Source organism: Mixophyes fleayi, chromosome 3 (assembly GCF_038048845.1).
Source record: "Mixophyes fleayi isolate aMixFle1 chromosome 3, aMixFle1.hap1, whole genome shotgun sequence".
NCBI classification, from domain to species: domain Eukaryota; kingdom Metazoa; phylum Chordata; class Amphibia; order Anura; family Limnodynastidae; genus Mixophyes; species Mixophyes fleayi.
In genome coordinates, this window is record NC_134404.1 from 17139836 (window position 1) to 17153649 (window position 13814).

The 13814-nt window shown below is 40.1% G+C and overlaps 1 protein-coding gene across 1 annotated transcript in view; it reads right to left on the reverse strand.

Annotated features, from left to right (window-relative positions):
• Positions 1-13814, reverse strand: part of SCARA5 (scavenger receptor class A member 5) — a 343414-nt gene that overhangs the window by 312895 nt on the left and 16705 nt on the right. Inside the window, exon 2 of the mRNA XM_075201143.1 lies at positions 13136-13266. Coding sequence (XP_075057244.1) covers positions 13136-13247 — 112 coding nt within the window. The 5' untranslated portion in view covers positions 13248-13266. The remainder of the gene's footprint in view (positions 1-13135; positions 13267-13814) is intronic.

Genomic DNA, 13814 nt, shown 5'->3' on the forward strand with positions numbered 1-13814 from the left:
GCCATGGTCGGGAATCAAACTCATGATCCCAGTGCTGTGAGGCAGAAGTGCTAACCACTGAGCCACCGTGCTGCCCTCCTTGACCTCCCTGCTACTTTTGACACTGTTGATCACCCTCTTCTCATACACACCCTGGCACATCCTCCCCCTCCACATCCACTGTCTGCTGTGATCCCACAGCAAATAATCAATTAGTAGACTTATATCACTGAATTTACTCAAAGGAACAAAAGCCACCTTGTCTCTGATTCCGTTGCAAGCAACGTCCACTTTGTGCTTCTTTACGCAGGGTAAACTGGATGAATACTTCATACATCGTGGACACTTTTTCTCTGCATTCTGCTCACTCTGTCATCTCTTCTCTTGGTAAACTAATTTGCTCATTCCACCTCCAGTACCACCTCAACGCGGACAACATGCAAATCTACCTCTCCTCCACTGACCTCTCCCGTTCTGTACTCAACTCATGTAACTAGTGGTTTCTCTGCCTTTGTTATATCAACTGTGGCAAGAGCCCGCTACTGCTGAAGCACACGCGAACAACTTCTTCCTTTTTATGTAGTTTTATTGTCAGGATGGTAAATGTTTTGACACCGTACAGATTTCACAGCAATACTTGGAGACCCTAAATGCTAGCTAGACATAGCTCAGCTCTCTCAAGACCAGACAGCTTCCCCAGCGTTGGTCTCAGTGCACAAATGATACAAACAAGCTTTTATACCTGATACTCCTACCCCAGCCTTAGCTTGATGGACAGGTGACACACCCACCTTCTCTTTAAAAGGAAACGCCCATCCCTGGCTCTGTTTTGCACTAAAGAGACCCACCCTGTCTGTTTGCTGAGAGGAAGGATTTCTCTGCATGTAAGTTAACCAAACTTAAACTATTGTTTGTTACACATAGGTCTTTACATTCAATCTAGGTGCATTGCTGCACAAATGTTTTACTTTACTTCCCTGCTTTCTCTGCATATTGCCATCTAAATGCCTCCTTTTGTTACACAACATTATCTAAAAGTTCAGCCTGTGAAAAACAGTGTTTATTATCTTCCATCCTCCCAGAGTTAACTCCCCACACGTAGTCTTAGTCCGTATAAAATATTACTATAATAAGCCCTTTTCTTATCCGAGCTGCAACCAAAACTCACTCATCTCCTGCCTTTACCACTACAACCTCCTCATATCTGGCATTCTCGTAACCCAAACACGGGGAGAACATACAAACTCCACACAGATAAGTTCACAGTCAGGAATTGAACTCCTGACCGCAGTGCTGTGAGGCAGAAGTGCTAATCGCTTAGCCAACGTGCCGCCCATGTAGATCACTATGCACACACACAGAAAAGAAGATATAAGTGAGTATTGAAATGATATAATAGTCCTGGTGTAATGTTGGGTGCCTATGGGCACTGATGATACGATATATATATATATATATATATATATATATATATATATGGTTTCTGCTTAAACATTTTGAGAACTGCTTATATAATGGCACTGCAGGTGTAATGATTGGCACAGCTAGGATCCTGTTCCTATTTTTATAAAGTGGGGACTACTGACATAATGGCAGTCACTGGTGGTATGATGTGTAGTCTAATGATGGGAACTGCATGTGTGTGCACAAAGTCCCAAATGTCAGATTTGATTCCTCTAGGAAATTCAGTCCTGTGCTAAACAGACTGGAGCTGAATCCCACAATGACAGGTGGATTATGATTATGATGATGACCATATATACATGTGACTGCGCCTCTACCCTAACTCAGCTACACTTGTACACCCCCGATCCCCCTCTCCGGGAGCAGGTGGCCGCAAGTGCAAGTTACGTCAAAGTCTAAGTTCTACTTTGTTTCGGTAAATCAAAGAGGAATTTGCGGAATACTTTGCAAAATTTTGCTCATCTCCGCTCCCAAGCTGCTGAGAACAGATTATCACACCTCAATTACATAGGAGAGTCCTAGAGAAGCGATAGGTGGATTCTGGAAAAAGAGAAAGGTAACAATGGAACTGTAACTGTAGTACCCGGTGAGTTCTGCAATCAGACTAAACTAGCACCATCACAAAAATTAGGTTCGGTCCTATAGTTGGAATATTTAATACAAACATCATTTAATATTTACATTGGACAAATATAAAAGAATTATAGAAAACTATAGAGTTACAGTCCTATTGATTTTCACTTCACAGTCCCTGTAAGCACAACCTGCAAATGTTCACAATGCAAAGGGATAAATAACTTGGACGTGAGGTCACCAATAAGAGTAAAAATAGTCGGCATGTGAGACACTCTTGGCCTAACTCATGTTTACGCCAGAATGGATCGCTGTGTTCCTATATGGCAGACGCAGTTTGGTGCTGAGTCTGATACATTCTCTCAGACCAACGTAGCCCGTTCCTCTGCAGCCAACTTATACTGTGTTCCTTCCAGAGGATACAATCCTCCCACTATTTGGCAACAGCGGCGATCTTCACACTTTGGGTAACCCCAAATGTCTAATTGAGTGAGATACACTTTACATGAATTATTGTGTAACTCTAACCATGCTAAACATCACAATTATATTTCTCCTAAACCTACAAAGTAGAAACAGGTGGCAGAAGGCGTCCAGGAACCTCGATGTGCTTAAAACCTGCTCTCTGCACTCGCAACAGAAAAGTGCGTCTGTATCTTTGCTGAGAGGAAGAGAAAACTTTATAGGCGCTGTGCAAAAATAATGCTCAGTTCAGTCTAATTTATGGCATAATCAAATTAAGACAATCAAGGGAAAATAGGAAATCACTTTTGTCTGAGTAAGGATTTCTAATTACATTGCTCCTAAAATCATCTTAGATGTCTAACGTTGGGACTGGTTGAGGATTATGTATTTACTAACTGAATAAATATTGAACTGAAAGCAGAAAAGGGGGTTCACTGTGTGCAGTCCCGCATAAATACGCCAACCCCGCAGCAGGCTGAGAAGAGCAAAGTGGGGGACTAAGTAGCAGATAGATGGCTGCCTCCCCCTGACTTCTGGGCCCCATAGTCACTGTATCTCTTGTAAAAGCTGTACTCCCGCCACCCGATCAAACATTACAGAGGGAGGTAGATATTGTGGGAGCAGGCAATGTGTAAGAGGAATAGATATAAAGGGAGCAGGCAATGTGTAAGAGGAATAGATATAAAGGGAGCAGGCAATGTGTAAGATGAATAGCTATAAAGGGAGCAGGCAATGTGTAAGAGGAATAGATATAAAGGGAACAGGCATTGTGTAAGAGGAATAGATATAAAGGGAGCAGGCATTGTCTAAGGGAAATACATATAAAGGGAGCAGGCATTGTGTAAGAGGAATAGATATAAATGAAGCAGCTATTGTGTAAGAGGAATTGATATAAAGGGAGCAGGCATTGTGTAAGAAGAATAGAAGTAAAGGGAACAGGCATTGTTTAAGAGGAATAAATTTAAAGGGAGCAGGCATTGTGTAAGGGGAATAGATATAAAGGGAGCAGGCAATGTGTAAGAGGAATAGATATAAAGGGAGCAGGCAATGTGTAAGAGGAATAGATATAAAGGGAGCAGGCATTGTGTAAGAGGAATAGATATAAAGGGAGCAGGCAATGTGTAAGAGGAATAGATATAAAGGGAGCAGGCAATGTGTAAGAGGAATAGATATAAAGGGAGCAGGCAATGTGTAAGAGGAATAGATATAAAGGGAGCAGGCAATGTGTAAGAGGAATAGATATAAAGGGAGCAGGCAATGTGTAAGAGGAATAGATATCAAGTGAGCAGGCAATGTGTAAGAGGAATAGATATAAAGGGAGCAGGCATTGTGTAAGAGGAATAGATATAAAGGGAGCAGGCAATGTGTAAGAGGAATAGATATAAAGGGAGCAGGCAATGTGTAAGAGGAATAGATATAAAGGGAGCAGGCAATGTGTAAGAGGAATAGATATAAAGGGAGCAGGCAATGTGTAAGAGGAATAGATATAAAGAGAGCAGGCATTGTGTAAGAGGAATAGATATAAAGAGAGCAGGCATTGTGTAAGAGGAATAGATATAAAGGGAGCAGGCAATGTGTAAGAGGAATAGATATAAAGGGAGCAGGCAATGTGTAAGATGAATAGATATAAAGGGAGCAGGCAATGTGTAAGAGGAATAGATATAAAGGGAGCAGGCATTGTGTAAGAGGAATAGATATAAAGGGAGCAGGCAATATGTAAGAGGAATAGATATAAAGGGAGCAGGCAATGTGTAAGAGGAATAGATATAAAGGGAGCAGGCATTGTGTAAGAGGAATAGATATAAAGGGAGCAGGCAATGTGTAAGAGGAATATATATAAAGGGAGCAGGCAATGTGTAAGAGGAATCGATATAAAGAGAGCAGGCATTGTGTAAGAGGAATAGATATAAAGGGAGCAGGCATTGTGTAAGAGGAATAGATATAAAGGGAGCAGGCATTGTGTAAGAGGAATAGATATAAAGGGAGCAGGCAATGTGTAAGAGGAATAGATATAAAGGGAGCAGGCAATGTGTAAGATGAATAGATATAAAGGGAGCAGGCAATGTGTAAGAGGAATAGATATAAAGGGAGCAGGCATTGTGTAAGAGGAATAGATATAAAGGGAGCAGGCAATATGTAAGAGGAATAGATATAAAGGGAGCAGGCAATGTGTAAGAGGAATAGATATAAAGGGAGCAGGCATTGTGTAAGAGGAATAGATATAAAGGGAGCAGGCAATGTGTAAGAGGAATATATATAAAGGGAGCAGGCAATGTGTAAGAGGAATCGATATAAAGAGAGCAGGCATTGTGTAAGAGGAATAGATATAAAGGGAGCAGGCATTGTGTAAGAGGAATAGATATAAAGAGAGCAGGCATTGTGTAAGAGGAATAGATATAAAGGGAGCAGGCAATGTGTAAGAGGAATATATATAAAGGGAGCAGGCAATGTGTAAGAGGAATAGATATAAAGGGAGCAGGCAATGTGTAAGATGAATAGATATAAAGGGAGCAGGCAATGTGTAAGAGGAATAGATATAAAGGGAGCAGGCATTGTGTAAGAGGAATAGATATAAAGGGAGCAGGCAATATGTAAGAGGAATAGATATAAAGGGAGCAGGCAATGTGTAAGAGGAATAGATATAAAGGGAGCAGGCATTGTGTAAGAGGAATAGATATAAAGGGAGCAGGCATTGTGTAAGAGGAATAGATATAAAGGGAGCAGGCAATGTGTAAGAGGAATAGATATAAAGGGAGCAGGCATTGTGTAAGAGGAATAGATATAAAGGGAGCAGGCATTGTGTAAGAGGAATAGATATAAAGGGAGCAGGCAATGTGTAAGAGGAATAGATATAAAGGGAGCAGGCAATGTGTAAGAGGAATAGATATAAAGGGAGCAGGCAATGTGTAAGAGGAATAGATATAAAGGGAGCAGGCAATGTGTAAGAGGAAGAGATATAAAGGGAGCAGGCATTGTGTAAGAGGAATAGATATAAAGGGCGCAGGCAATGTGTAAGAGGAATAGATATAAAGGGAGCAGGCAATGTGTAAGAGCAATAGATATAAAGGGAGCAGGCATTGTGTAAGAGGAATAGATATAAAGGGAGCAGGCATTGTGTAAGAGGAATAGATATAAAGGGAGCAGGCATTGTGTAAGAGGAATAGATAGAAAGGGAGCAGGCAATGTGTAAGAGGAATAGATATAAAGGGAGCAGGCATTGTGTAAGAGGAATAGATATAAAGGGAGCAGGCAATGTGTAAGAGGAATAGATATAAAGGGAGCAGGCATTGTGTAAGAGGAATAGATATAAAGGGAGCAGGCATTGTGTAAGAGGAATAGATATAAAGGGAGCAGGCATTGTCTAAGGGAAATACATATAAAGGGAGCAGGCATTGTGTAAGAGGAATAGATATAAAGGGAACAGGTATTATGTAAGAGGAGTAGATTTAAATGATACAGGCATTGTGTAAGGCGAATTGATATAGAGGGAGCAGGCATTGTCTAAGGGAAATAGATATAAAGGGAGCAGCATTGTTGAAGAGGAGTAGATTTAAAGAATACAGGCATTGTGTAAGGGGAATAGATATAGAGGGAGCAGGCATTGTGTAAGAGGAATAGATATTAAGGGAGCAGGCATTGTCTAAGGGAAATACATATAAAAGGAGCAGCATTGTGTAAGAGGAATAGATATAAAGGGAACAGGCATTGTGTAAGAAGAATAAATTTAAAGGGAGCAGGCATTGTGTAAGAGGAATAGATATAAAAGGAACAGGCATTGTGTAAAGGGAATAGCTATAAAGGGAGCAGGCATTGTATAAGGGAAATAGATATAAAGGGAGCAGGCAATGTGTAAGGGGAATAGATATAGAGGGAGTAGGCATTGTCTAAGGGGAATAGATATAAAGGGAACAGGCACTGTGTAAAGGGAATAGCTATAAAGGGAGCAGGCATTGTATAAGGGGAATAGATATGAAGGGAGCAGCATTGTGTAAGAGGAATAGATATGAAGGAAGCAGCTATTGTGTAAGAGGAATTGATATAAAGGGAGCAGGCATTGTGTAAGAAGAATAGAAGTAAAGGGAACAGGCATTGTGTAAGAGGAATAAGTATCAAGGGAGCAGGCATTGTTTAAGAGGAATAAATTTAAAGGGAACAGGCATTGTGTAAGAGGAATATATATATATAAAGGGAGCAGGCATTGTGTAAGGGGAATAGATATAAATGTGGATGCTGATTGATATACAGAGAATATAGTCCAGAAAAACGAAGTTATTGTGGAGCAGTTAAATCGCTATAAAAATTTTTAAGACAGAGAGGTCAATTTATTAATATCAGCGGCAGATGACATTCTTCTTTGCCACTTATTCAAGTACTAAAGAATGTAGTTTTGCTGCAATTTATTAGGAGATAACACCTTATTATTTTGTGTGGCATCCGTGTTTTTGTGAGACAGCAGTGGACCACTTGCTATTGGCCGGCTTGTGTCTGACCAGCCATAAAGTAACACAGGCTATTCCTGCTTTGATTCTATTCGGTGACTGACTATTACTGGTGAGTGTCTAGGAGAGGAGCATGCAGCCTGCTTGGGGTGGAGTCAGGATGACCTCTCCAGCGGGACGGAAGAGCAATGGTGAACCTTGTTAATGCCATCCACAGATGGGGTTAGAAGAGGAACTTCTCAGCTGTTGTTACATTGGAGCTTTATGGGGATGGTGAAAATTGCCGAAAACAGGGTTAATGGTGAATAAATCTGTGCGTTAACCCTTTAAATAATTGAAGCAGCAAAAGAGCCTTTCTCCGGCCCCAGAGTGTGAATGAGTAATGTGCTATGACTACACTGACACCACTCAGGAACTGAACGAGCTCCTATCAGGCTGCTTTGACCTTTTGCACACGATCACATTGTTTTTCATATTTCACTAGACCTAATTTTATTAAAGGATTTGGATGACGATCTGTCATAATAAAGATTTTATTTCCCAGGAGTGCATTTTCTTTCTTCCTTCTCTTCTGGTTTAGGAATATCTGGAATAGCTATCCCTTACTGTATCCTCTGTGATGGGACTATATTCTGTGTTTATCTCAAGTAATGACTTATGAATGTATGAGAAGGGGATTTGAAATTGTAATATTTCCGGTACGGTTGGTGTATACCTCTTTTTGTAGTATATAGAAGGGGATAGATATAATTGAAATTAAAATTGTAAAATGGGATAGATATAAAGGAAACTGACAATGTAAAGGGGGATAGATATAAAGGAAACTGACAGTGTAAAGGGGATTGATATAAAGGAAACTGAAAGTGTAAAGTGGGATAGATATAAAGGAAACTGACAGTGTAACAGGGGATAGATATAAAGGAAACTGACAGTGTAACGGGGGGATTGATATAAAGGAAACTGACAGTGTAACGGGGGATTGATATAAAGGAAACTGACAGTGTAACGGGGGATTGATATAAAGGAAACTGACAGTGTAACGGGGGATTGATATAAAGGAAACTGACAGTGTAACGGGGGATTGATATAAAGGAAACTGACAGTGTAACGGGGGATTGATATAAAGGAAACTGACAGTGTAACGGGGGATTGATATAAAGGAAACTGACAGTGTAACGGGGGATTGATATAAAGGAAACTGACAGTGTAAAGTGGGATAGATATAAAGGAAACTGACAGTGTAAAGGGGGGATTGATATAAAGGAAACTGACAGTGTAAAGGGGATTGATATAAAGGAAACTGACAGTGTAACGGGGAATAGATATAAAGGAAACTGACAGTGTAAAGGGGATTGATATAAAGGAAACTGAAAGTGTAAAGTGGGATAGATATAAAGGAAACTGACAGTGTAAAGGGGGGATTGATATAAAGGAAACTGACAGTGTAAAGGGGATTGATATAAAGGAAACTGACAGTGTAACGGGGAATAGATATAAAGGAAACTGACAGTGTAAAGGGGATTGATATAAAGGAAACTGAAAGTGTAAAGTGGGATAGATATAAAGGAAACTGACAGTGTAACGGGGGATTGATATAAAGGAAACTGACAGTGTAACGGGGGATTGATATAAAGGAAACTGACAGTGTAACGGGGGATTGATATAAAGGAAACTGACAGTGTAACGGGGGATTGATATAAAGGAAACTGACAGTGTAACGGGGGATAGATATAAAGGAAACTGACAGTGTAAAGGGGGGATTGATATAAAGGAAACTGACAGTGTAAAGGGGATTGATATAAAGGAAACTGACAGTGTAACGGGGAATAGATATAAAGGAAACTGACAGTGTAAAGGGGATTGATATAAAGGAAACTGAAAGTGTAAAGTGGGATAGATATAAAGGAAACTGACAGTGTAAAGGGGGGATTGATATAAAGGAAACTGACAGTGTAAAGGGGATTGATATAAAGGAAACTGACAGTGTAACGGGGAATAGATATAAAGGAAACTGACAGTGTAAAGGGGATTGATATAAAGGAAACTGAAAGTGTAAAGTGGGATAGATATAAAGGAAACTGACAGTGTAACGGGGGATTGATATAAAGGAAACTGACAGTGTAACGGGGGATTGATATAAAGGAAACTGACAGTGTAACGGGGGATTGATATAAAGGAAACTGACAGTGTAACGGGGGATTGATATAAAGGAAACTGACAGTGTAACGGGGGATTGATATAAAGGAAACTGACAGTGTAACGGGGGATTGATATAAAGGAAACTGACAGTGTAACGGGGGATTGATATAAAGGAAACTGACAGTGTAAAGTGGGATAGATATAAAGGAAACTGACAGTGTAAAGGGGGGATTGATATAAAGGAAACTGACAGTGTAAAGGGGATTGATATAAAGGAAACTGACAGTGTAACGGGGAATAGATATAAAGGAAACTGACAGTGTAAAGGGGATTGATATAAAGGAAACTGAAAGTGTAAAGTGGGATAGATATAAAGGAAACTGACAGTGTAAAGGGGGGATTGATATAAAGGAAACTGACAGTGTAAAGGGGATTGATATAAAGGAAACTGAAAGTGCAAAGTGGGATAGATATAAAGGAAACTGACAGTGTAACGGGGGGATTGATATAAAGGAAACTGACAGTGTAACGGGGGATTGATATAAAGGAAACTGACAGTGTAAAGGGGATTGATATAAAGGAAACTGACAGTGTAAAGGGGATTGATATAAAGGAAACTGAAAGTGTAAAGTGGGATAGATATAAAGGAAACTGACAGTGTAAAGGGGGGATTGATATAAAGGAAACTGACAGTGTAAAGGGGATTGATATAAAGGAAACTGACAGTGTAACGGGGAATAGATATAAAGGAAACTGACAGTGTAAAGGGGATTGATATAAAGGAAACTGAAAGTGTAAAGTGGGATAGATATAAAGGAAACTGACAGTGTAAAGGGGGGATTGATATAAAGGAAACTGACAGTGTAACGGGGGATTGATATATAGGAAACTGACAGTGTAAAGGGGATTGATATAAAGGAAACTGACAGTGTAAAGGGGATTGATATAAAGGAAACTGAAAGTGTAAAGTGGGATAGATATAAAGGAAACTGACAGTGTAAAGGGGGGATTGATATAAAGGAAACTGACAGTGTAAAGGGGATTGATATAAAGGAAACTGACAGTGTAACGGGGAATAGATATAAAGGAAACTGACAGTGTAAAGGGGATTGATATAAAGGAAACTGAAAGTGTAAAGTGGGATAGATATAAAGGAAACTGACAGTGTAAAGGGGGGATTGATATAAAGGAAACTGACAGTGTAAAGGGGATTGATATAAAGGAAACTGAAAGTGTAAAGTGGGATAGATATAAAGGAAACTGACAGTGTAACGGGGGGATTGATATAAAGGAAACTGACAGTGTAACGGGGGATTGATATAAAGGAAACTGACAGTGTAAAGGGGATTGATATAAAGGAAACTGACAGTGTAAAGGGGATTGATATAAAGGAAACTGAAAGTGTAAAGTGGGATAGATATAAAGGAAACTGACAGTGTAAAGGGGGGATTGATATAAAGGAAACTGACAGTGTAACGGGGGATAGATATATAGGAAACTGACAGTGTAAAGGGGATTGATATAAAGGAAACTGACAGTGTAAAGGGGGGATTGATATAAAGGAAACTGACAGTGTAACGGGGGATAGATATATAGGAAACTGACAGTGTCAAGGGGATTGATATAAAGGAAACTGACAGTGTAAAGGGGGATAGATCTAAAGGAAACTCACAGTGTAAAGGGGGATAGATATATAGGAAACTGACAGTGTAAAGGGGATTGATATAAAGGAAACTGACAGTGTAACGGGGGATTGATATAAAGGAAACTGGCAGTACAAAGGGGGATAGATATGAAGAGAGCCGTCCATGTTTGCAGAGGGGAGCACAGTCTTTTCCACTCTTGGATTTTGCAGCAGCTCAGAGCTGACAGAGATCGGGCTTTGCCCTACACTTTGCCCAATGTAACCAAAGCTTTAAAGACACAAAAGTAACAGATGTAATATAAACAGTCCCAATGCCTCCTCACTCTCATGATTCTTATTAGCCAAATATGAGACTAAATTGAGCAGGATTTTAGGTTAAAATGGAAACATTTAACTCCATGAAACAAGTTATTAAAGTGGTAGGAGGTTGTCCTGTGATGTGACCATTACCGTTGCAGCGGGCGCCTCCTCCGCACACCTAGCGCTGCTCAACCGGCGCTCATCAAATATCAGGTCTACAATGTGCTCAGCTCTGGTGTGTGTTTTGTTGGTGGTCCTGATACAATGGTCTGTATGTGATTGTGTGTCTCTATATCTGTATATCTGAGGTGTGCTCTGTGTTCCTGGGAAGGGGGGGGGGGGGGGGATTATCTGCCTGCATTGGAGGCTGTATGTACGTCAACCCAGGAAATGATCAGTTAAATGTAAATTAACAACATAACTGATGGATCTCCAGCTTAATTGATCTCTCACAAACTAAACCCATCTACTTTTAACAGGACTGTTAACTCAAAGATTTTCTGTACTTAATTTTGCCTAACACTGGGGAACTTACCGTATATACCCGTGTATAAGCCGAGTTTTTCAGCACATTTTTGTATGCTGAAAAAGGCCCCCTCGGCTTATACACGGGTGAACTTACCTGGTGTCCCGTTCCTCAGTTGTTAAGTTCCGCAGTGGAACGCATGTGCGTTCCACCGACAGGAAGTTCGGCATTTGGAACGCAAACGCGTTCCAAATGCCGAACTTCCTGTTGGTGGAACGCACATGCGTTCCACTGCGGGGGAAGGAAAAGGCTGTAGGCAGAACTCTTTAAACCCGGCTGTGGAGCTTTGACGACAAGCGGTAAGGAAGCTGCTCTTAGATTGTGCTTAGAAACGTTGAAATGACAAATTAGATCCTACTTGTGACACGCTAATCTGATCACTAGCCTCATCACAGCACATCTCATAACAGAACTCGTCAGCCTTTTGAAAGGGGGGATCCTACACAGGAAACACTACAGAGAGTGTATGGGATTTCTTTTGCTGATGCTAAACAGTTGAGTGCAAAATATTTTCTAATAGTGGCTGCAAACGTGTGAGAGTGACCCTGGAACTCAAGTCCTGACAACTGACAACCCCACCAAACTGCAAGTAATAGATTTGCAAATTTCACAACTTACACACTTAATAATTTATTTGTATTTTATGTGTATACATATTCTTATTTTCCACAACAATGTACATAGGGGGTGAAAGCATACATCAAAATGACAAAATAGCATTAAACTGAAAAACACACATGATATAAAAATGCATATACAGATGTAAATTAAAAACATAATAATGAATAAATCTAAAAAAATTACCAGTAGCTGCTGCTGCATTTCCCACCCTAGGCTTATACTCGAGTCAATAAGTTTTACCAGTTTTTTGTGGTAAAATTAGGTACCTCGGCTTATATTCGGGTCGACTTATACTCGAGTATATATACGGTATATGTTCTACGTCGCTTTATGTTATCCCTCTGTGCAGGATATGCCGCCTTATTGCCTATTCCGCCATATGTTTGGAACTTTTCAGGCCAGGTCATGCCCCAATGACATCACACTCCTCCACCAATCATGGCACACATATCTCTTGTCATCAAGCTATATATGGACTGTAATGTACAAATACAGTGCGGAACAGCAAAGCGGAACTTGTGTAATTTATCACTAGAACTTTGCAACTCTACAAAACGACCTGTTTCATCACAAATTATGATCTGTGCACATCTCTAGTAACTGCCACAGTGCGTGTAGTCTTAAGATTGTTAGAGCTCAACCATTTACCCCAAACACCAATCTGTGAAAGTCAGATTGTACAAGAAACACAACATTGAATTTAAAAAGACAATATTGAATATAATGTAATATTGTCTTAGCAATTTAGCTCAGAATTTGAAGGAACATCTAAGGCTGGTGTGAAATATACAGCATCTGAAGACCGCATACAACTGGGTGGAAAAATGCTGCATACACAGTCATGTGACACATACATTAGAACATACTGTGGAAGAATATATCACATAAAGTCATTGTGTAGAAATGACCCAGCCTGAATTTAAGGTTCAGAGGTAACTTTCCTATATTCCTCCAACCCTGGACTAGAAGAAATTCAATACTTACGTCCATCACAAAGATTCATCTTAGAGAGGTTCTTGCCATCAAATGATTCTTCGAATATAGACCCATTTTCTTTCTCATCAAATGTATGAAGGTACATGGCCTTATTGTCCATCGCGTTTCGCCAACTCTTCCTAGAATATAAATTGAAAAACATATTACTTCATATTACTCTTTTTGTTTTGGTGGGGGGGTGACATGGCTTTTTTTGGTAGCATGTAGTAGATTAAACATGCAAAATAGACACTGGGGGCCTGTTCAGCAAATGTTATCCCCTACCCTACAGATAATTGTTTGCTAGATATACTCTCTATCAGTGTATCTAGCAATAACCTTTTGTGCAGACTCTCCATCTCCGGGTGAGGGAATGTATGCAGTCTTGTGTCTGATCCAGGCTTCTACTGGCGTATCACAAATCCCACATTATTAGATTTGAACTGAGTAGCACACAAACTTTTTCACGCTACTCAGTCCAAGTCACTGACGGCAGCCAGAAGACACAATGGTGAGCCCGTGTGCAAACAGAGGACTACAAATGCTTAGCACTCCAAAGTCTGCAGGAAATGGAAATGCTGGATACACTCTGAAAACGAATGTATCTAACTAATGATGACTCCTTCAGTCTATTTTGCACATTTATCTCCTAAACAAAAGTCATCAAGATAGACTAGCTTAATTAGAT